The 24,487-nt window shown below is 33.9% G+C and overlaps 1 protein-coding gene across 3 annotated transcripts in view; it reads left to right on the top strand.

The window, feature by feature from the left end:
* The window catches only part of LOC148939567 (acyl-CoA Delta-9 desaturase-like), a 59,835-nt gene extending 36,376 nt beyond the window's left edge, over positions 1 to 23,459 (top strand). For all 3 annotated transcript variants that reach the window (XM_089106684.1, XM_089106685.1, XM_089106683.1), the window contains exons 2-6: positions 25 to 220; positions 3,619 to 3,752; positions 11,630 to 11,835; positions 18,459 to 18,644; positions 23,085 to 23,459. In XM_089106684.1, the coding sequence (XP_088962810.1) occupies positions 25 to 220; positions 3,619 to 3,752; positions 11,630 to 11,835; positions 18,459 to 18,644; positions 23,085 to 23,382 (1,020 nt within the window). In that variant the 3' untranslated portion in view covers positions 23,383 to 23,459. The remainder of the gene's footprint in view (positions 1 to 24; positions 221 to 3,618; positions 3,753 to 11,629; positions 11,836 to 18,458; positions 18,645 to 23,084) is intronic.
* Positions 23,460 to 24,487: the final 1,028 nt, after the last annotated feature.

The following is a 24,487-nucleotide window of genomic DNA, read 5'->3' as shown; positions in this document are numbered from 1 at the left end:
ATCCAATTGTTTTCTTCCTTACAGGAATCAGAATCAGTTACCCTCTCAGAGTTTAAAGAAGCCGATAGAGGTGGACATATCAGAATTCAGGATGAAAGGAGGTATTTCAAAACAGACGTGGTATGGAGAAATGTTTTGATGTTTATCCTCTTGCACACTGCTGCCATCTACGGCTTTTACCTTGGACTGTTTTACGCCAAATGGGAGACTCTCGTTTTCGGTAAATACAATTGTATATCATTTGTGGAGAGTAATAGTGGTAAAGGAGAAAATGCCCAATTTCTGGAGATCTGTAAAATTTCTAAATATTTCGTGGCTTGAAATATCAAACACCATTGCTAAAAATATAATGTTAAGATGATTAATAAAGGTATCATGGTAAGTAATAGTGGTAAAGACATTGAACATGCTCAATTTCCCTAGATCTATAAAATATTGAAATATTTCGTAGCTTGAATATCAAGAACCATTCTTAAAAATATCGTGGCCAGATGAAAAACTTTAATTTACATTCTCCCTGAAAATTTTTGATACCCAACCCTTAAAAAAAATATATATATAAAGTATGGCTACAGCTTTGCAAGAGTGCGTTGATACGTTCAAATGTAGAACTCTTGTTTTTGACAAATACAATTTTACATCACAAGTGGAAAGAGGTGGTGGAACTATCAAAGGGATAGAACCGACACCCCATTTTCATGAAATATATAAAAAAAAAACTGTATAAGTATTTCGAGGCTGGAAATCTCTGGGATAATTTTCAGAAATCTATTGGCTAGATAAAAGCCTCAATTCACTTTCTCCATGAAAATCATTGATCTGATCCCCCCCCCCCGTGAAAAAAATAATAGAGGAAAACTCTTGCTTTTGGTAATTGCAATTTTATATCATAAGTTGTAAGTGGTGGTGGTGTGATCAGAGGGGTGGAAAACTCCCCATTCCTGTTAAATGTAAATAACAATATGTCAATATTTCGTGGCCAGACATTTCATGGATTGGTTCCAAAAATCCCATGAATAGATATAGAACATTAATCTAATCTCTCCCTAGAAACTATTGGTCTGATCACTCCCCCTTTCTTCACCGAAAAAAATACAAAAAATTACACATTTCTAACAACACATCCATACTTTACTGCCAAATGGGAAATTCTTGTTTTTGGTAAATTTAACCGTGATAACGGAGTGAATGAAAACGAAATACTGAAATTTGGAAAGGAGTTTTTTCTGGACTTGCCGAGTGTAATCGAACCTAAAAAACTCCTCTAATATGCGGCTGTACCATATTAGACAATTTTGATGGTAAAAACAATTTTATGTCTTAAGTGGTGTTGGAGCGAATCGAGGGATAGAATGTACAACATTTCTATAGAATCAAAAAAAAAGTTAAATTTTCGTATTTAGAAATCTCAGGTATCATATCTAAAAAACCTATGGTTATATAGAAAATGGTAATTTACTTTTTCCCTGAGAATCATTGCTCTGACGCCCCCACCCCCTCGGAGAGAACAATCTAATAGGGTTGTACATTTGTGACAGCACATCCATACTTTATTGCCAATGGGTAACTCCAATTTTAGTAAAAAAAATAATCATATAATAAGTGGCAAGTGGTGGTAATGTGATCAGAGGGATGGAAAATTCCCCATTCCCGTTAGACCTAAAAAAAACTATAAATCAATGTTCCATGGCCAGAAATCTCCCGGGTCATTTCTATGAACATCATGACTAGATAAATAGTTTGAATCTACTTTCTCTCTAAGAGCTATTGGTCTGACCATCCCCCCTCCCTTACCGAAAAAACATAATAGGATTATACATTTGTAACAACACTTTAGTATTTTATCGCCAAATGGGCAATTTATTTTTCTGCTAAATACAGTTTAATATAATAAGTGGCAAGTGGGTATTTGAGCAATGAGAGGGAATAAAAATTGCCCATTTATATTGAATTAAAAAAAATTGTGTTAATATTCCATGGCATAAATTCTCAAGAACCATTTCTAAAAATCAGATTGTTAGAGATAAGATTTTAATTTACATTGTCCCTAAATTTTTCGACCCCCCCCCTAAAATTTAATACAGCTATACAGGGTCATATCCAGTTTTTTTTTTTGGGGGGGGGGGCCAAAAACATTTTTAAAAACCACATCAAAATTTGTTTATATTCATTTTTTCACGTTTTTACGAGTCAGGTAAACATTTCGGGGGGTGGGGGTGGGGTTCAAAAACCCCATCCCCTGGATACGGCCTTGTGGCTACGTAATGTACTTGTAAGAGTACATCCACACTTGGTTGCCAAATGGAAAACTCTTCTTTTTGGCAACTGCAATTCTATATCAGAAGTAGCAAGTGGCGTTGCAGTGATCAAAGGGATGGACCATTCCACATCTTAATGAAATCTAAAATAAATTCTATGCAAATATTTCGCAGCTAGAAACCTTAAGACTCATTTCCCAAACAGAAAATATAATGTAAAAAAGAAATGAAATAAAAAATAAATTAAAAGAAATATAAAGACCCTACTCTTGTAAGAGTATGTTTGTTACGTGATTGGAAGTTGGCTGTATAACAACTTGTCTGGCTTTGAAGCGGCCGTGGGTTCAAGCCCAGAACAAGTTTCGTTTTTGAAAAGCGAACTTAAGTAAGTGTTGTAAAATTTGTATTATATCGCTTATATGACTTACAACCTGAAATTTTGTGGAAACCAGGCACAGCCTTGAATATACTATTTATAAATTCATTTTAGTGTCAAAATATGTTCTTATTGAGTTAATAAATGGGAAAGGAGATGCAAATATTACAAACTAATTATCGAACTAATAAATTTGTTTTCTTTATTAGCTATCAAAATAATTAATAGCTATAGAAATTCAAGGGCATTGCAGACACCAGATTTTGATTTTAGCAACAGATTTCCCTATTTATGTGATAATATAAATCCATGACGCATTGGTTAATAAAATATATTATTTATTAGGAGTTTATATGTCAGTATACATCAACAAATGTCCTCCATGGATATAGTCCTCGACAAACAGAGGTTCATTTCTTTCCCTTTAAGGGCCATTTGAGTCCCCCAGAGCCTGAATCATTAAAGCTATAAGACTAATATTGAAGAAAAAAAAACATAAGAAAAGTGTTAGCTCTGCTTTTAATTTATCAATTATTTAGTTTGACGTAAGTAGACGTAATCTATTAATTTTTGTCTTTGGTTTCTATTTAGCTGGATGCATTCTAAAATGGACTTGGTCAAATTTGCGAGTAAAATAGAGTAAATTAAAAGTAAAATAGACCCACTCGTTGAAAAGTAGGTTTGAGAATGATGTGCGACAAATATAAACAGACAAGGATATGTGTATGTATTTATACATGATGTATTCTGTCTCGAAAACGGGTCCATATTTTTTCTGGAAACTTGGCATCCTGGCTTCAAAAAACGATTTAGATAGGTCAGAAGATTTTGAAATTTCATTAAGAGCCTTAATTTTGAAAAAATTATTTGTGAGTGATGTCATTTTACATAAATCACATATTTGATCTACAGTCACATATTTATAACCGGTGGATGTTGACATTTTCCAATTTCGGTCTTTCACCGTTGCATTTATTCTTTCAGCGTGGCTTATTCACCTGTTCAGTGGCATGCTTGGTATAACAGCAGGAGCTCATAGACTGTGGTCTCACAAGTCATACAAGGCGGCACTACCATTAAGAGTCATTCTTATGATTGCTCAAACGGCAGCCCTTCAGGTAATATCTATATATGTTTGTACTGGGAAAAAGACAAATTCATTAAAACTCCAAAAATTTGAATGCGGAATTGAATATAGATATTCAGCGCCATCACATATACGATCCATCATTAACGAGCCCCTTATTTGTGGGGTGCTTAAACAGCTCTTTGGCATTTTCAAAAAGGGTCTAAGTCCAATTTTTCCCGAAAATGAGTAACCATATGGTTCGAAAAAACTCGTAGAGATCTAGTCTTGTGGGGACATTTGTATGGTTTACATTCTTAAGACTTAGGATATCTGGTTTTGGGAAAGAGAACTTCTCCAAAAAAAACTTTGTCCAAAAAAACAATGTACGTGGCGTAAATCCTGGAAACCATTTTGCTCAATCATATTTTAATTATGACAAATTTTCCTTCTTCTTGAGAGGGGCAAGATCAAGGCCGTATCCAGGGGGGTTATCCGGTTAGAACCCCCTCCCTCCCCGAAATGTTTTTCTGACTCGTAAAAACATAACAGAAATGGATATAAACAAATTTTTATACGTTTTTTGAGGCTTTTTGTGTAACCCCCCCCCTAAAAAAAATTAGTAACCCCCCCCCCCGAAAAAAAAATCCTGGATGCGCTTCTGGGCAAGATGGCCATCCAAAAATAAATCTAAATTACCTGAGAATCCCGGATTAATACTAAACCGAATGAAAATCGCAGGATATCTTAAAGCTGGATTGTAAGCAAGCGCATCAATTGGAGGGGCCAGGGGGAATTCCCTCCCTCCTTAGATTTTGATAAATACATCTTTAGTACTGTCATTGAGGGAAGCCTGTTTTTGGTACTTTCATAAAAAAACGAAATTTTCCCACCGAAGATTTTAAAACATGCATCATTCAATACATTTCAATACAGCAATTTAATTACATTTTTGAAAATAGAAATTCCCGCTTATTTGTTAGTGCGATTATGATAGATTAGATTTGTATTTTTTGCTGCTGTTATGACTTAACTGTATTTTTGTTTTATTACAAATATCGTGTATTTATCAAATACAATATATTTTTCAGTTGAAGTTTTGCAGGCAATATTTTTACTATCTTACTTACTTCTTCATCTTTACTTAATATTTCTTAATCCTTACTTGATTTCTTATCGAAAGAGTTTTTATTTGATATAATCTATAAAATATTAAGGACCTGGTAAAAATTAAAAAAAATAAAGCATTAAATACCGCTACTAAGTTTCGAAAAAAAACATTTTTGAATGTTAGCGTCCGTGCAGTAACCTTCGGATAATTGAAAATAAACAATAAAATCTTTCTGGTAAAAAGATACTTCCGTTTTATAAGTGGATTTTAATTAGTTTTTCCAGGTCATTAGTTCATGCTTCCGCGCTCTCGTGTCCATATATACAAATTGAACTTCATGCTAATTAGGTCTATTAAAAATAATAATTAAGCACTAAAGATACACTCGAAAGGAATTAAGGCAAAATTATGAAGATAATTCTCAACTTCTTCTCTACATCTTCCAAATTTTACAAAAATTTGCAAATTCTTGCATATTCTACAATTCTTGCAAAGTCTACATTCTTGCATCATTCTATCATTGATGTTGAAGTCATGTCTTCAAATATATTAGTTCAAATTTGTGCTAATCATGTTTACTGAAAAATTAATTAAGCAATAGAAAGGGTATAAGTCAAAATTAAGAAATTGATTCTAAAGCTCTGGTATGCATCTAGCAAACCAAAAATAGAATTATTCTAACATTGAAGTTTTTCATCTTCCTGCATTTCCACCACCATCAGACACCTGTCTAGTAATTTCTTCAGGGGGGAAGCAAATTTTTTTTTGATCATTTGAATAAGAATTTCCCAGACATTCACAAAAATTAAGATTTGGGTGGAGGGAAAGGCCGTATCAAGGGGTGGGGGGGGGGGGTACTGGGGGTTGAGGGTTTGAATCCCCCTGAAATGTTTGTCCGACTCATAAAAGCGGAAAAGTTGGATTTAAACAAATTTTTAATGTGTATTTAGTTTTTTTATAACCACCTCCCCCAAAAAATCCTCGATATGTTCTTGGTGAAGGGGTTGTGTCCTAAGCCCCCCCCCTCCGCTGAGTACATCACCGAGTTAAGTGACGAGATATTATGACAAACCTTTAAGTATTTAGCGACGAAGGGATTTTTCTACGAAAATTTTCTATTTATGAAATTGAAGTATTTTTTTGTGCAGATTTAAACTACAGTCAATTTTAATTCAAGTTGTTGACCCTCCAAATTTAAAAGTACGTATCTACACTTTTCACTATTTTGAGAAATCATGACTCAAAGTTTGAGTTCTTTCGCGAGCTCCACATGGGGTTTCTAGTGAAACGACACTCGCTAATTTTAGAAATTAGTTAAAAAAGGTAAAAAAAATGGAGATTTCATATTCCTGAATAAACTTTTTCCATTAATACTGCCCAGTCTCCTCAACAGCAGATACGTACTTTAACCAGGGGCGTAGCTTGAACATTTTTATTTGGAAGGGGGTGCAACAGGGTTCCACGTCCGGAGAGTTAAGGGGCAAGGGCTATATAATAATTTTTTCTACAAATTATTGGGGAGCAACTTCCGTTCCCCCCTTTAAGTCAAATTTTTGTATTCATATATTTAGAATTTCAAAACGGTAAAAAAATCACTGGGATCACCGTGTTACTGCAGCAACACAAAAACACAACTATACTTCAGCTAATGGACAAAACCTGTTGATGAAGGCACAACTTGCCAACGTCCGACCACTCGAATTCATAAAAGCTACAAGTTTCACAAAGGTGGATTTTTTCTTTTCTTGCTTGATCCAAGCGTAAAGAGCGAGGTATTGACGAGGGGGCGAACCCCCTCACATACGTAATAATCTCTCTTCGTTTTAAGTTTTAATGTTGCTCCCTACATTCAGTTGAAAAACTTGATTTTTATTTAATTTATGATCGTTTCTTTAAATAATACTGGGAAATCCGGCTCCCCCTTCATGGAAAATTTCCTTCCCCTGTGAAAAATTCCTCCATGGAAAGGTACTCCTACGTAACCTTCCCTTCCCGACCCTCCCCCCATACACACACAAGCCAGAAAAAATCCCCCCCCCTGAAAAGGTCTGTATACTTCCCAATAACCAATACTATATGTAAAAAATGGGCAAAGTTCACAACCTGCAACCCTTCCCCCAAGGACTGTGGGAGATTGTCATCCTCAAAGACATGGTTATAGGAATTTTTGACTATGCTGAACAAAAAGGCTATCTCAAAATTTCGATCAGATGATTTTAAGACAAAATGGGTGGGGGAGGGGGCCTAGTTGTCCTCCATTTTTGTTGTTACTTAAAAAGGGGACTAGAATTTTAACTTCCGTTCGAATGTGCCCTCTCCCTATATTCTATCACCTCTGGGTCGATACGATCACCCCTGGAAAAAAAACAAGAAAAAAAAACAAACACGCTTCCGTGATCTTTCTTCTGGTAAAAAATACAAAAATCCACATTTTTGCCGATAGGAGCTTAAAACCTCTACAGTAGGGTTCTCTGATACGCTGGGTCTGATGGTGTGATTTTCATTAAGATTCTATGATTATTAAGGGGTGTTTCTCCCTTTTTTCGAAAATAAGGCAAATCTTCTCACACTCGTAACTTTTGATGTGTAAAATTAAAACTTAATGAAACTTATATATTTGATGTCAGCATAAAAATATAATGCTTTTGATATATGTATTGGTATCGAAATTTCGATTTTTAGTGTTTTGGTTACTATTGAGCCGGGTCGCTCCTTACTTACAGTTCATTAACGCGAACTGTTTGATTAAATTAAAAAAAAACAAGTTTTTGAACTGAGCGTAAGGAGCAACGCTAAAACTAAAAACGAACATAAATTATTGCCTATATGAGGGGATTGCTCCCTGCTCAGTACCTCACTCTTTACGCTAAAGTTTGACTTTTTGTTCCAATTATAAGTCCAACTATTTTCTTCCAATAATTTAAGAATGACTCCTGATACACAAGGACTGTTTAATTACAACAATTTTACAAATTCAAAAAACAGTAGCGTAAAGTGCGAGGTATTGAGGAGCGGAAAACCCCTAATATACGTAATAATTTCTGTTCGTTTTTAGTTTTAATGTTGCTCCATACTTTCAGTTGAAAAAACTTGTTTTTTAATTTAATTTCTGATAGTTTTTTTTATATTAATGCTGGGAGATCCAGCTCCCCTCCCACGGAAAATTCCCTCCACCGCAAAAACACCTCCATGGAAAGATCCTCCCACGTAAGCACCCCACTATATAATCCCCCCCAAATATCTTTATACTTCCCAATAGCCAATACTATATGTAAGCAATGGGAAAAATTCCTAGCTTGCTGCTCTTCCCCGGGGGCTGTGGGGGGTCAAGTCATCCTCGAAGACATAGCTATTAGATCTTTCGAACATGCGGAAGAAAATTGCTATCTCAAAATTTTTATCGGACAATTTTGGGTAAGAAAAAGAGGGTGGAGGGGGGTGGCTGCTCTCCGATATCTTTGGTCACTTAAAAAGAGCCCTATAACTTTCGATTTCCGATTAAATGAGCCTTCTCTCAATCTTCTAGGATCACTGGATCGACACGATCACCCATGAAAAACAAAAACAAATGTATACGCATCCGTGATCTTGCTTCTGGCAAAAAATTCCAAATTCCACATTTTTGTATATAGGACCTTGAAACCTCTACAGTAGGGTTCTCTAATATTCTGAATTTCATGGCGTGATTTTTATTAAGGTCATTTGATTTCTAAGGGGTGTTACTCCCTTTTTTAAAAATTGGGCAAATTTTTTCAGGCTCATAATTTTTGATGGGTAAAATGTGCAGGCTATATATTGAATAAGCATCAAAATTCGATTCTTTTGATGTAACTATTATTATCCAGGCTCTGTTTCTTACCGTTTTGGTTACTATTGAGCCGCATCGCTCCTTATTTACAGTTCGTTGTCACGAACTGTTTGATTAGTTCCAAATATCACAAATGTTCTGGTTTTGTTGGGTGGCCTCGATGGAGGCCACCCAGCATTCAAACACGCAATCCTTGATAGAAAAAGACCTCCTTTCTGCTGTGCATGATGGGAAGCGATAGCACTTTTTGTTTGTCTACGGTAAACAGCATAGAAGTTTGATCTTCTTCTTATTTTTGCTTATCTTTAGAGAATGATTTTGAAACATGTTCAACAAGATCTCTTTCCTTTCTGTATAGTTCAAATTCTTTCTCAGTCACCATTTGTACCATCAGTTCTGCTTTCCCTACTTTCTCCTTTGATAGTACGCAAATGTCGCAGCTGTCACTTTGGGGCCTGTGCAATGATATTTTCATATCATTAAGAGCCTTTCGGTATGTCTCATCATGGATTTTATTTGCAAACATATTTTAAATATAATTTTATATATTTTTATTTATATATTTTAATTGATTTTTTACGGATATATTTTTATTTATATATTTTAATATATTTTTTAATATATTTTTATTTATATATTTTAATATTTTTTTGCAGATATGTGTTCTTCTCATCACTTCTTTCAAATTTATCTTGTTCTGAGCGAACTCGTTTTCAAATAGTGCCAACAGTGGAACTTCCTTCTTTTCCACCTTTTTTTTATATTCACCCCCCCCCCCAGACCTTGCTGCTACATCACCAATTACGCACTTAGCAAGGTCTGTGGAATAAGGCTGACACATATCATAAAGGCTCCCAAATATCACAAAGGCTCACAAATATCATTGGGATTTCAATTAGATCGTCGATTGTCCAAATTTAACTAGTTATCTTGGTTCTCATAAGCTGCATTGAAGCAAAATCTTCCAAGGGCAGGAAAGAATTATTAGAAAAATGGCTCAGAATGTACTTTGGATAATCTGATGGAAAATGATTATTGAGTAAAAGAGAAGCTAAATTTTTAAAGAACTCTCTGCCCTTCTTTAAATTTTTATGCCTTTCATTAAGAAAAAGACTCAAATGTCCCTTCAACGTCCTCCCAGCCAAAATCGGATTTATCACTTTCATCTCTACAAAAGGGCGTAATTTCGGCATTTTGATAGGGGGAGGGGAAGACAAGAGGAGTCTTCATGCAGGGGATCTTGTGGTTATGGAACAACTTTCAGGGGAAAGGGAGGTTTCCAGGGACCTCCCCTCAGAAAATTTGTGAAAAATACAAGCCTACCGTGCTTTTAAGCTGTCTAAAAGCTTATTTTGGGAAATTATTTTATAGTGGATATCATACCTTTAAAGGTGACATGGACTTAAGTCTTCAGTTGCACGTTTTTCTTCAAGTGATAATTACAGAAAGTTGCTGTTTAGCAAAAACCCACTCGGTTAACTAAAAAAAAAAGAAGATAGAATACATAATAAACAATACATGCACATTAAACAAACGTAAAAATAAATTGGCAGTCCTGTATCTACGAACGTCTGGTGGTGGAGACTCACTGGCAAATTCGTACCACCCGGCATGCATGGCGTGCACGACCATATCCAGGAAGGTAGGAGTTTTGACCCCCCTCCCTCCTCCCGAAATGTTTGTCTGACTCATAAGAACGCAGCAAAAATGAATATAAACAATTTTTTGATGCGTTTTTTAAAGTTTTTTTTTGGTAAAAACCTACCCGAAAAAATACTTTTGTACCCCCTCCCCGAATAATAATCCTGGATACATCCCTGATGGGTGTATCCATTTATTCACACTTCCATTACCCTATCAAACTCAAAACAAAAACTAGTCCTATCGTAACTTTGGGCGTGCTGCCGTTACTTTAATAAGAATCTAATTTTATTGAATTTAATTTAGTTAAATAAATTTAATTTAATTTAAAATGTACCTCTACCTAGCCCACTTTTAAGTCTTGACAAAAAATGAACTTGGCAACACATAAACCCATTTCTCAACCATTATCTTTAGTTTTACCTAATAAATTATAATATTTTCTAAATCATTCAGTAGGGATGACAACTGCGCCGCGTCCCCTCCCAGAAATAATGACACCAATGTCTCTACTTAAATATTCTTTATTTTATCAGCAAAGAGTTCCAATTGTGCGACACTTTTAGCCTCTACTTCCCTTGTGTCCCTTGATCGAGAGCCAGAAAATTCGGTGATATTTTTCTTTTTTCATTTATCTGGAAAATTTACAGATTGGGAACTAGTCCCTTGTTTGTCTTAACGAGGATATGGAAATTCAGTATTTGAAGTTGATGCCTCATTTATACCCGCTTGAAATGCCAACGTCCTGAAAAGTTAGACTCCTATGAACTTTTTGCCATTTATTGCAGCTCAATAGGCTAGTTGCAGTTCCCTAAGAAGAATATTTCAGTTGTTCTTGGCCAAATATAAGAGGAAATGGAAAATGGTTATGAAACCAACCGCGAGTTCATGCTACTGTCCACTTGAAGAAATTGTCATTAATTGCATTAGTTTGATAGGTTTGAATACTGATTGCTTATAAATTTGTGTATGTGCAACCATATCCCTCTGTTCCACGTTTTACAGTAGCATCATAGCTATTTCTGGAAAGTGAATACTAGGGGGCTGCAATCATGGTCACTTGTATTGCATACACGTGCAGAATTTTTTCTGATGATGCAGTGGTTGAGCAAAAATAAGCGGCCATTTGGGTATATTTGGGTATTTGGGTATATTCCTTGTTTTTCAAACGTAAGCTATAGAATAGGTTCTTTTTTCAGTATTTTGAAGAAAAGAATTAAGCCTGGGTAATGAAACTTTCATAGTTTAGGCTTTTGTATTTAACTAACCCCTTGAAAGTTTCATCAACCCGTGCTTCCGCCTTCTTTACACTATCAAATAGATTTTATCTGGAAAGCCATCAATTATTGACATTTTTTCTCTATTTCAGAATGACATATATGAATGGTGCCGGGATCATAGAGTTCATCACAAGTTTAGCGAAACAGATGGCGATCCTCACAATTCAAAAAGGGGATTTTTCTTCGCTCATATGGGGTGGCTCATGATGAAAAAAGATCAAATGGTGATAGAGAAGGGGAGGAAAATAGACTGTGCTGATCTTTTGGACGATCCTGTAGTTGCATTCCAAAGAAGGTAATATCATTGGGAAAAGGTTCAATGAAAATCAATTGCAGAGGGAAAGACCAGGGCATCGGGAAAAAACTAAAGTTGGTGCTTTAGTACCCAGACCAGACCTCTGAATCCAAAGTTGAGGCAACAGTTCGCTAATTTTGGTACCAAAGGATTTTGGAATTTTCTAAAATTAGGTAATCTACTTGTAGGGCCGTATCCAGGGTTTTGTTCAGGGGGGGTGTTTTTTTTTGGGGGAGAGTAGGTTTACAAAAAAAATAATAAACGTATCAAAAATTTGTTTATGTGCATTTTGTTACGAGTCGGACAAACATTTCAGGGGGTATTCAAACCACCTAGCCCCTCCCTCCTCCTCGATACGATATTCGCCACCTGCTAATTTCGATGCTTAAGAGAATGAAAAAAATAATCTAGATAGCATGATAGTGCATATTGCAGGCACTGATAGGATCTGTACTTTTAAATCTTTTTGCTTAGAAATCATCCGTCAGGAATATAGATGAAAGAAAGCAGAAAAGAGAAATCGTTGGTATACTGCCTCCTCCTCTCCTCCCCCCTAAGAGCAAAAAATTTAATGTCATTTGAACATAACATTTCTTGTCTGCTGGAAAATATTCGGTGTTTTTCTTACCAAGAAAAAATGCGGAAAAAATCTTAGAGACTACACCCCTCAAAATAGTCACACTAGTTGGGAGGTAGAGGTTCATAATTATTCCTAGATTTAAAAATTATCTTTTTTTGTCATTTTTGTTTAAAAAAATCAAAATGCCTACTTCCTAGATCCACATCTGCGTGCTAGAAAAAGTCGAAAAATCTTTACCCCGACTATATTTTTCATGATCCCATGCTTAGATGCGTTTGGTTGACATAATTGGTAAACTACTGCCTCGATTTTAGAATCAAGAAAAACCGATTTAGCTACCGAAGACGTGGTTTTGATAAGAATCCATAGACACCATGGAATGATCTTTTTAACGCTGTATTTCACCATTAATTTACTTGGTGGCACCTAATTCGGTTAACCGAATTTGGTTACCTAACCTAATTCGGTGCCAATGAGGTCAGCGTTGAATAAAGAAGGAGGTAAAAAAATAGTTTGTATTATTTCATTTATTTTTGGCTGACCCTGTAGGTGCGAACTAATGGTATAGAGAAAGGGAAATAAATTATAGCCTTTTGATTGTTTGGATGCTTCGAGAAACCAATAAAGCTGCATCAGTAGTACTGTACAGCAAGGTTCTTCCAGAAATTGAAAATAGCCTAGCGAGCTGAGTTTCATGTTATAGTCCGATGAAAAAAAGAGGTTTTCGCGAGGTTGACTGACCGGTTCGGTATTGTTTCGATTTTGGGTTGGAAAAATATGCTTCTTCGTCCAGAAAAAGTATTTTGGAGGAAATGCTTATTACTGAAAATTATTAATCAACTTTGAGAAAGTCATCATTCCTCAATAATAAAATTTAATACAGGTTATTTTTAGTTACCTCTCAGTTTTGTTAAATTACAATCCCATCGACTGTAGTACACCCATTTACACTATTTTATTTTGATTAACTATTTAAAATTTGATTAACCATTTAAAACTATTTAAAACTATATAACGATTAACTATAAACAAGATAAGTACGTTAAAGTGATTAATGTTATGTAAAAAATAATATTGCTGCGCCTAAGATAGGGAGGGCCCAAGGCAATTATCAGAGTGGCAAGATGGGGCGTATTTGCACCATTTTGGTGCTTTTTGAGGAGGTTAAACATTGTATTTTTTGAATCAGTGCATTTTTTGACAGAAAAAATCGTTCATTTGGAGTATTTTCACTAGGAAAATCAAGTTTTCGGTATAGTTGCACTTTTAGGCAATGCAAATTTAGACCAAGCAACTGACAACTCTGGCTAGTATTAGTTTGGTTTAGAATCAGGATTTAAGAAGACCGTGTCTTATCTCCATTTATATGGAATAACTCGATGGTTTTTGTTTTCTATGGAAAACCTATAGAAAGATGATATTAACCGGGTAACAAATTTGGGCAAATTGCTGGATGTATTGTTTCCAATGCAAAATCTTGCAAATTGAGTTATAAATCTTTTAAGCTATATTCCAATCGTAGCAGATTCATCTTTTCAGTCCAGAAAACAACACTTTTCAGGAAAAAACTATTATTATCTATGAACTATCGTTAGTATATATAAAATAAATTATACATAAATATATGTTCATATATACACATATCTATACATACATATATATATAATATTTATACATATATATAAATATATATATATATATATATATATATATATATATATATATATATATATATATATATATATATATATATATATATATATATATATATATATATATATATATATATATATATATATATATATATATATATATATATATATATATATATATATATATATATATATATATATATATATATATATATATATATATATATATATATATATATATATATATATATATATATATATATATATATATATATCTATATATATATATATATATATATATATATATATATATATATATATATATCATATATATATATATATATATATATATATATATATATATATATATATATATATATATATATATATATATATATATATATATATATATATATATATATATACCATAAATTATTTCTCTAGTTATAACACTATTAAACTAAAACATATATTCTATTCGTAATTGTAACTGTTTTGTCATAGTAACCATAGCTTGCTTCAAGATAAACTTGTACTTTAAAAAAAATCAATATTTTGGTAGCGATCTGTTAAGTTAATGTCGTCTTAAATCCACAAATATTACTATTTTGTTAATATACTAGCTTTAAGGTGTAATTTTATGTTCTTACAATGCCATATTTATATCTTCATGTGCTCCGTTTTATGATGGACTGATTAAGCGAAATTGTTGGGAGCACTATTTTCAGCATTAGATCTCGCGAAGTTTAGTAAACAAGCTTCTGAATATTATCACATTTATTGTTAAACTATAAACTAAATGTTGAAACGTTTATTAGTGTTGAAACACACTAAATTAGTGTTGAAGCACACATTTACTGGTGGAACACATGTCAAGTTTCTATCAGAGCCTATTTTTGATTTGATGGATATACCGTCTATAATTAAAAGATAAAACTGCGTCTTGTGAGATTAGGAAGGCTTACATAATCTTAATTTTTTAGGCGGGGGAAGGGGATTAAGAAATCCGAAAAATGAGAAAGAGAGTTGGCATCAGTTTCAGGTAGATGCACTGGGAAGGGGGGGTGGCTTGTCCGCACATATTATCTCAAGATATAGTGATTTTCTGAGTGGTACCTTATATTTTAACATACTGTGCCTATTTTGGTTCTATTTTCAAATTCTTGGATCTATTTCCTGCTTCCCACACACAGAGAAATTGAGCCTCCTTCCACGGGGCAAGTTCTTGCATGCATGTCTCTAACCTCTACAAACTTTTTGCTGGAACTGCAAGTTCAATTTCTTTTCCTATTGATTTTTCTTACCTTCCGTATTGTCACCTCTTATGCTGAGAAAATTTCCAGACAAAAAACAAGTATTTTTTGGCCAAAAGTTCTCTTATTTTGAGTTGCCAAAATAAAATATTACTAACTAATAAATCAAATGGAAACACCAAATAATTCATTAAATCTAGCTTTCCAAAAAAAATATAAAAATTTGATTAATTTATATTCCAATCAGGGGCTTATCTTTCAGTCCAAAGAAATACAAATTTCCAAGAAAAAAATTATAGTTTATATGTAAAATAAAATTATACACAAAATTATATATACTACAGATTATTATATAGCCATTACACTTTTAAAATAAATACGTATTGAAGTCTCCTCTGTAAATTATAATTAATTTAGCATTTCGATCATAGTCTTCCCTCAAAGATTTGCTTGTACTAGAGAAAAACAATTAATGCTGAGACGAGAGTTTTTTAGTTAATTTTTTTTTAAATCTAAAACTGCTTTTAAAAGTAAAACTGCTTTGTTAATCTGCTAACATTGCATTCAGATTTTATGTGTTCTAAGCTGTCCATGTTTTTATTTTCACAGACGCCCTGTTATTAGAGACAAAGTGCTGGCGTTGACTTAGTGCCTGTCAAGGAAAGGACTTATCATAGTATTTTCTTTCCGTGACTTTGTATGGAAGGGTTGGTGGTACTCGTAGAAACATGAAAGGGGACTCATTCAATCAGAAATTGAAATTTGTAGTGTCTCCTTTAAGGATCAGAGGTGTGTAGATGGTAATAAGCACCGTTTTGTTTCCTTTTCACTCCTGAGCATCCCTGAGACACCCGATCATATCAGATTAAACTTTTCAGATGTTTTCTTTTTAGAATAGTTGAAAGGTCCAATGAGTATGCTATTGGGGCTGATATGACCTACATAACTCCAAGGGTGAGGATCGTTAATTATTCAAATTACCTTTGATTTACAAAGAACTTTTATAATGGGAAAAAGCGACCTCTTAGCTCTCCAGTCTGCCTGAAATTTTTCGAAAATTTCTCTAGGCTGGGTCATATATTTTTTTTTGGAAGGGGGTGTGTTAGGATACCATAAAAAGAACCAAAAGCTGATTGTCACTGATCGATTTGAAACTACAGCTTCAACCCCAGGGCTAATAATAGTTTGCAGCAGGAGGAAGTTATGTATGTCACAAAACTATTTAACAAAAAAGAAGTCTCGGAACACGGTCCTCCCAAAAATAGGGCCCAGAAAACGGCCAGACACCGTGTTTCTGATTGGCTCAAAACTCCCATTTTAATATTATTGGGTCAAGTGAATTCATTACGAAGGAAAAATTTGAAAAAAAAATTCCCTAAGACTGGAACCAGAAAAAGGGGCAAAAATAGCAAGAACTTTTTTCTGGACAGCTTGAAACTTATATCAGTAGTTTCTGGGGCCAAGAATACCCTAATGAATAAAAGCATATTTAGCCTGAAGTCCCTTGAAATGTGTTGTAAAAAAGGCCAAAAGGGTTTTCATTTTGGATTTGTTTGTAACATATATATGAAAGTCTTATGACGAAGGTAATTAAGATTGTAAGATAAGAGCCAAAATAAGAGCGAAAAGGAGTGGCCTGGATCGCATCGATCGCATCGACTACCCTGCACCAAGACTCCAGCAGCTTTATAGTGCCAATAAGTGCCCAGATTGTCAGGTCCAGATGAAAGAGGAAAGGCTGCACATAATCACCAGAGCACAGAACAGCTGGCCCTTAATCGTCATACTTTTGGCTCTGTTTTCACTTCAGACCGTTCCCATGGTTGTGAAAGTGTGCACCTTCCCCCACGGAAAATATCCACGGGGGTATTTTCCAGGTGGAGAGGGGAGGGTTAAATGCCTAAAACCATCATATTGAGCCTCTTCTTGCCTTTATGAGGTCTATGAGAGCATTTCCAAAATACCTTAACTCATGCTTAAACTTAAATAGGCTCATTAGCGATAAACAGCATTAATTCTGTCAGAGACACTCACCACTTGATTCCTTTAAACTGCAGCTTCAGAGCTAGTTAAACTTCCAGACCAGGGGTTTGAAATTAGGATATTATTTTTGACATCGTAAAAGCTCTTGATAGAGTCTGGCATAAGGGTATGTTGAAAAGACACAAATTGCCTGAAATTTGCTGTCGTCTGCTTGGGCCCAGAGTTTCCCTCGTGTATATCTGCGCCATAAGGGACAATTTCATTAGCCCCCTATATCATTTTTTGACAATGCCACGCTGTCTATTCAGCTGTCAATAAGCATGATGACCCTGTAAAAGCTTCTGTGCTTTTACAGTAAGGCCTCCTAGGGATAGAAAAGTGGTCTGATGTCAGGATGACCAATTTCAATGCATCTAAGCCTTAAGAGCTACTGATCCCCAGACCAAAGGTCTCGTGCACAGATCTTGACTTCGTTTTCAAGAGTGAATGTACGTGGAGAGTAATGAAAATCTGCATTTTGGATTCCACTGCACCTAAAACCTCCCTTGAGGGTACGTATCTTCGATTGTGTCTAGGCCTTTTATGCGACAAAGCTAGGCCTATTTGTTTGCTCTAGAGAACCTCTTAATATCCAGCTCAATTATTTCCCCTTTATCAGTCGTGTATTAGGCCTATTTCCAAATGTGGATGCCCATTTTTGCAGGAGCCCTTAAAGTCTTATCGGCACCACTCCAGAAGATCCTAATTAGAATATCAAGGGCAGTCTGTGGTGCAGATCATGTGATATATTTACAGCCTGCGAGTGAGAAATTTGGTGTTGCGTCAGGGGCTTTTTTCCATAAATACATCCACCACCCTCCAGAGGCGATATCAGCACCAAGATGCACTAGCTTCATTTGGGTTAATTTTTGTTCTTTTGAGCTGATTTTTCATTTTAACCTCTGTCTCTTTTAGGTTCAATTTTTTCGTTCATAATAATGTCTGTTTAGACTGTATTTTTTTCGTTTTATGTTTATTTGGTCAAACTTTTAAGTACATTTAAAATAAACTTCTGTAAATGTTGATCAATGCGTATTTTTAGCACATCAAAACTTTAATTGATGATTTTTGAAGAAAACTGAAGAAAACGAATTTAACAAAAGAACATTTTTTCAGATTCTACCGGCCCTTGGCAATTCTATTCTGCTTTATCGTACCTGGAGTTCTCCCTGTCATACTATGGAATGAATCGATTCTCGTGTCCTATTTCTTTCCAACGTTCAGCCGCTATGTCTTTACTTTACACATGACTTGGTTAGTGAATTCTGCAGCACACTTCTTTGGAGATAAACCTTATGACAGGTAAGTGGTTTCTGGCTAATAATTTTATCAACGCTTAAAAGCGACTAGTTAGTAAGTCTTGCTATACATTTCTTTAGGATCTGACCTTATGGTAAATAAATGGCACATGGCTAATGACTATGCAGCGCCTCCTAGAAGTGACTTGGGTAGTGCAATATGTTGTATATTTTTTTATGAATAGAACTTAGCCAATTTTGGGTAAATTGCTCGTGGATAGTGACTCTGAAGTAACTTGGCTAGTTATTTTGCGGTACATTTATCTGTAAGTAAACTTTACGGTAAGCCGAAGGCTCTTACCAAATGACTTTAAAGTGGCACATTAAGGTGAATTCACTAGTGCGTCCTGCGATGCTTCTTCTTAGAAATAGAATTTATGAAGTGTAAGCTGAGCTTAACTGGTCAACTCTTGCGTATTTTATGGAGATATATTGTAGAATAGGCAAGTGACACTCAGGTTTATCCAAGAGTTTATAATAGTACCCAAGGTAATGAGTTTAAGTAAACAAGCTTATCTTAAAAGACTTCCAATAATCAATTAATATTTTCTTTTTCATTCTCATGATTCATTTTGGGGAAAAAAGCACTTGTATTCAACCAGAATCTTCCCCTCCCACCAAAGTAAATATGAAAGTAAAACCACAAGTCTGTTGTCAACTGATAAAAGCAGGGGTGTGAATTTCTATATCCATGGTTAGAAGTCACCCCTCCAGGCCTTGTTTTGCACTCTACTAGAACAATTTTGTTCTAGATTTTAGTTTGCTCTATTTTACGCTTAGTAGTTTTTATGATTATACTTGTCTTATCTCCCTTCACTCACACCCCTTTCCCTTCCTTACAAAGATGTCCTTAGTTCAATCGGGTTGGTTTCACTATAGTTTTTTATAACCAAAATTGTTGAAAATAACCCAAATATATGAAAATATTTATGCAAATGCCATATTTTTCATGAGGTTGCATTCCAGGCTTTTATATTTTTTATTTTAAATTTGTACAGATTAATTTCTTCTCGTGGCTCTCCGATTTTTATCAGAAAATTTCAAGCTTCCAGCTTGAATAATCTAGCTACAAATCCCCGGAAAGTCTGAACATATACATATAAAGTCTGAACATATATACATATATATATATATATATATATATATATATATATATATATATATATATATATATATATATATATATATATATATATATATATATATATATATATATATATATATATATATATATATATATATATATATATATATATATATATATATATATATATATATATATATATATATATATATATATATATATATATATATATATATATATATATATATATATTTAGTAAATGTTTTTAGTAAATGAATTTCCCACTTAACAAAAAGTTTTTTTTATCTTTTGCGTGATTAAAAAATGAGTTTATACGGTAATCATCTGGTTTAGACTAAAGGTCACTTTTTGTTCCCTGTAAAAAGCTTATATAATCTTCATCGAATTTAATTTCTTGGGAAATAATTGTACACACTAATTCTGAGATTAAAACATAATTTTCAGACATTTATTCCCCCCTCCCTCGCCAACACACACAAATTTACTAACCTCTTTCCTAATCCACAAACAATTATGGATACCTCATAATTAGCAATACAATAATCGGTAACTTTTATGATTACATGATAAAAGGTCCATAACAACCCTGACTTTTTATGCACCACATTTATGTTCAGGACAACTATACCACTGTGCGGCAGTATGCGGCAGTGTGGCAGTATACCACTGTGCGGCAAAGTCTCAGCCTAGACTTTGTACATTAGCCTTTTGAATAGCTCTCAAAATTTTGTATCAATACTATCATCGCCCTATTCAGACCAGTATTATTTTTTCAAGCGCCAGTACTATCATTCTCAAAAACAATAAAAAACAAACAAAAATATAGAAGATTCTCTGATTGCATTATTACTGTTAACCTTTTTGTAATTTTACCAATTACTATGTTGAACAATCTCGACCATAATTAAATTATCGGATGAGGCTAGGACAAAAGTATGGAGGAAAAACTCGGATTTCTAAAAAAGAAAAACACTTTTTTCATATTAATACAATGATTAGAATGCCCCATGGAAACAATGGGTTCCACCAGTGCTGGTCAAGGTTTAATAATACCTGTCAACTCTACACGAGGCGCTTAAGCCGACTTAGAGCCTGGCAGTAATAAGTCCCAGGGATCTTCAGTTGAATGAAGGCTCTCTTGAAGGCTCTCTTGTGAATCCTGGGGCCCTCTTGGTTGCTAAATGGTTTTCCTAAGTTGCTTAAATCTTAAAATTGTTCAAATAATTGAAAAGCTCCTCCTTCCCGCCCCACCAGTAAATGCCGTTCATTGCATAAAGATTCTTTTTTTTAGGAAGGGAATTTCTTTGTGTAGTTTATATTTTATTAAAAAAAACTCTACATTCTTATGCTGATTATTGTATGTATGACATATATATGTTTATTTTTTCATATTTGTGTTATTGTACATAAATTTGTACATATATATGCACATATTTATGTTACACGTTGCTAGGGATTCTTCGTTATTCCTTGTCGCTTTGGTTTTTCTTTCTAACGTGACATATGAAGTGAATTCGGCTCTATAAGACCTTTTAATAGACTTTTTAAAAGGGATATTATGTTTTCTTATCTACTCCAACCTCTACATGCCTATTTTTTTTAAAAAGTTATATTCTTTCGAAGCTTGAAAAGTCAAAGTTAAAATTGAAATTGAATTAAACAAGTTGCATACCAAAGTACAAAAAAGCTAGAAACTGAAATGAAGTATAAATTTTCTTTTAAACTAAATTTGAAAGCATTAAATTTCAAAAAAAGCAATTGATTTTACCAATATGGAATCGTAATTTTTCCAAGTTGCCACCTCTCCGGAGGATTGAAATCTCCGCAACGGAAAAATTAAGAAAGAAGTTAATTTTTAAGAAAATGAAAGAATCTGTTGATTTTATTATTGGTGAAACTATTGAAGGACCTAAAACAACCATCTACACTTCAGTAATTGTCATATGACAAAAGTGGCAGTACATCATTATGGCTGGGAGTAGAAACAAAAAAAAATCAAAAATTGGAAAGTTAGATGAGAATATAGACGGAGAAGAAGGAAAATCAGACAAAAATGAAAGGGGAATAGCAATAGAACCTAATGGGAGAATTCATGGATCAAGATTTAAAGACGGTAAGTCATGAGCCGTTTGACAGAGTGCAATTCAATAAACTTGCGACTGGAATTGAAAGGGATGCAAGAATTTTTGAAAAGAACAACATGAAGAACAGAAAGAGCCATATTAGATTTAACACCAGCAAAAATAGTCCTATAATAATTCAAACTCAAAAAGGACCAAAAATTACTGTTAAAGAATAAATGAAACCCAAAACGAACTAAAATTAAAATTAATAATTTATATGAAACATAAAGATAACAAATACTGATATAGATGTACAAACAAATTTCAAAACAAAAAAAAATAAATTGAATATTCAAGTCAAACTTAAAACGAACAAAATCTACTACAAACAAGAGTTTTGCTACCGCCAACAGGAAGAAGGTAACACAAATTATGTTACAAGCAGCTGAGAAGGAGGAAAAAATTAAGAAGATGGAAAAAGGAAAGAAAGATAAGAAGATGGAAGATGGAAAAATTAAGGAGGAAAATATTAAAGATTAAGCCAACAAGAAGAAGGTAAATAAAATTATGTTACAAGCAGCTGAGAAGGAGGAAAAGATTAAGAAGATGGAAAAGGAAAAGAAAAGATAAGAAGATGGAAAAATTAAGGAGGAAAAGATTAAAGATTAAGCCAACAGGAAGAAGGTAACTAAAATTATGTTACAAGCATCTGAGAAGGAGGAAAAGATTAAGAAGATGGTAATCCATCAGCAGTCGCTGGATCAATGAGCAAGTCAGAGTTTATTTTGGTTGTAGTTTCTGATGATGACTAAAATCTCATGTACAAATAATCATTCAAAACATACAGTTTGAAGTCATTTGTTCTTATTGTTCTTGCATATGTGAGATTATGCCTGTATATGAATGGAAAGCCATTCTTTATTAAATTTGGACTGATTAAGGTGGATTTCTTCTCGTGGCTCCCCGATTGTTATCAGAAAATTTCAAGCTTCCAGCTTGAATAGTCTAGCAACAAATCCCCGGAAAGTCTGGATACATATATATATATATATATATATATATATATATATATATATATATATATATATATATATATATATATATATATATATATATATATATATATATATATATATATATATATATATATATATATATATATATATATATATTGCATAGGAAAAGCAATTATCGCATAGGAAATTTCAGTATTTGAGCATTAAATTTTTCGATATTAAAACCTTAGTATTGTATTGGTAATGCTTAATAATTTCAGATTCCTACGGGCAACGGAAAACGGTTTGGTCACACTATGCACAGGGGGTGAAGGATGGCATAATTACCATCACGCTTTCCCCCAAGATTATCGTGCGGCTGAACTTGGTTGGTGGAGGTTTAACCTAACTACAAATTTCATAGACTGTATGGCATGGCTTGGGCTCGTAATGGATCGAAAATCAGTTTCATTGGAGATGGCTTGGAGCAGAGCTAAGAAATTAGGCGATGGAACACATGAAAAAGAGTTAAAGTGGACATTGGAGAGGTTAGCAGAAGAATTACCTGTTAACTGGTGACTGTGATAATCTTCTTTTTTGAGCTTTTTCAGTTTAAAACGTGTCATTAATTTAACTCTTAATTAAATATAGTTTTAACAAAAATTGCATTTCTTCTTCTTTTTTCTGTTTGGATCGACAAAGAGATAGTTTCAAACTGATTTCATCACCAGAATTAAACTTGAGCCTTATAGTGGGTTGCTGCAGCTGAGTTTGAACATCCGGTCCCGTATCACTAAGAAGAGATCAATCCACTACGCCACTACAAGAAATATGTTGCATTTCATCTTTAAACTAATTTATTTACTCTAAGAATTGATATTCCTCCTTGGAAGTCTCAAAAATTTTGGATTTATTAAAATTATAAGCGAGAAAGTATTTAAATTATATATTGTTTTCAGTAAATTGCAAACAGCAGTAATAGTAATAGCAGCATTAGTAGTTGCAGTAGTAACAATGGTAGTATTAGCATTAGTAACCCTAAAAGTTTTAGCATAATATCCTATGGTGTTTCTCGTTTATGCCTGATAAACTATTTTGACAACCTGCATGCACACAGTTATTTGGTTTAGTTTGAGATCCCTCCCCCCCCCTCAATCATTCCCTGAAACTTTCATCTTAGTACTAATAGCCATAGTTTTAGTGATACTCATAGTAATAGTAGTAATAGTAGCAGTAGTAATGAGCACATGGTGCCTTTTTGTTAGTTCCCCCCCCCCCCCCCAATATACCTTGAATTACGTAACAAAATTATTGTATTTCGTAGGGTACTAAAACGAGCAAAATTCTGTCCAGACTTGATATTTTTTTGGTTTTCAGAATTAGCGAACGGTACATTGATTTTAGATTACAAAGGGCACTGGCGATGGAACCGAAGATACGATTTTACTAGTAACTGTTTTTCACCACCATTTCTTTTAAGACAAGGGGGATTTTTTTTTTCTATTTCAATGCTTTTCAATTTAAAAATTAGCTTAGAGACAAAATTAAAAACCCTTTCTGGTACTAGTTTTTGATCTCAAAAAGGTGGTGGACAACACTCCCCAGAAAATTATTAACACATTTTGATCCCAAAAGGTCGAGATTTTGGATCCCAAAAAAGCGTTTGACAACACTCCCCAGAAAC

Source organism: Artemia sp. Qi Xiang Cuo, chromosome 21 (assembly GCF_049724085.1).
Source record: "Artemia sp. Qi Xiang Cuo chromosome 21, ASM4972408v1, whole genome shotgun sequence".
Taxonomy (NCBI): Eukaryota; Metazoa; Arthropoda; class Branchiopoda; order Anostraca; family Artemiidae; genus Artemia; species Artemia sp. Qi Xiang Cuo.
Note: the sequence above shows the minus strand (reverse complement) of the source record. Positions and strands in the feature narration are given on the sequence as shown.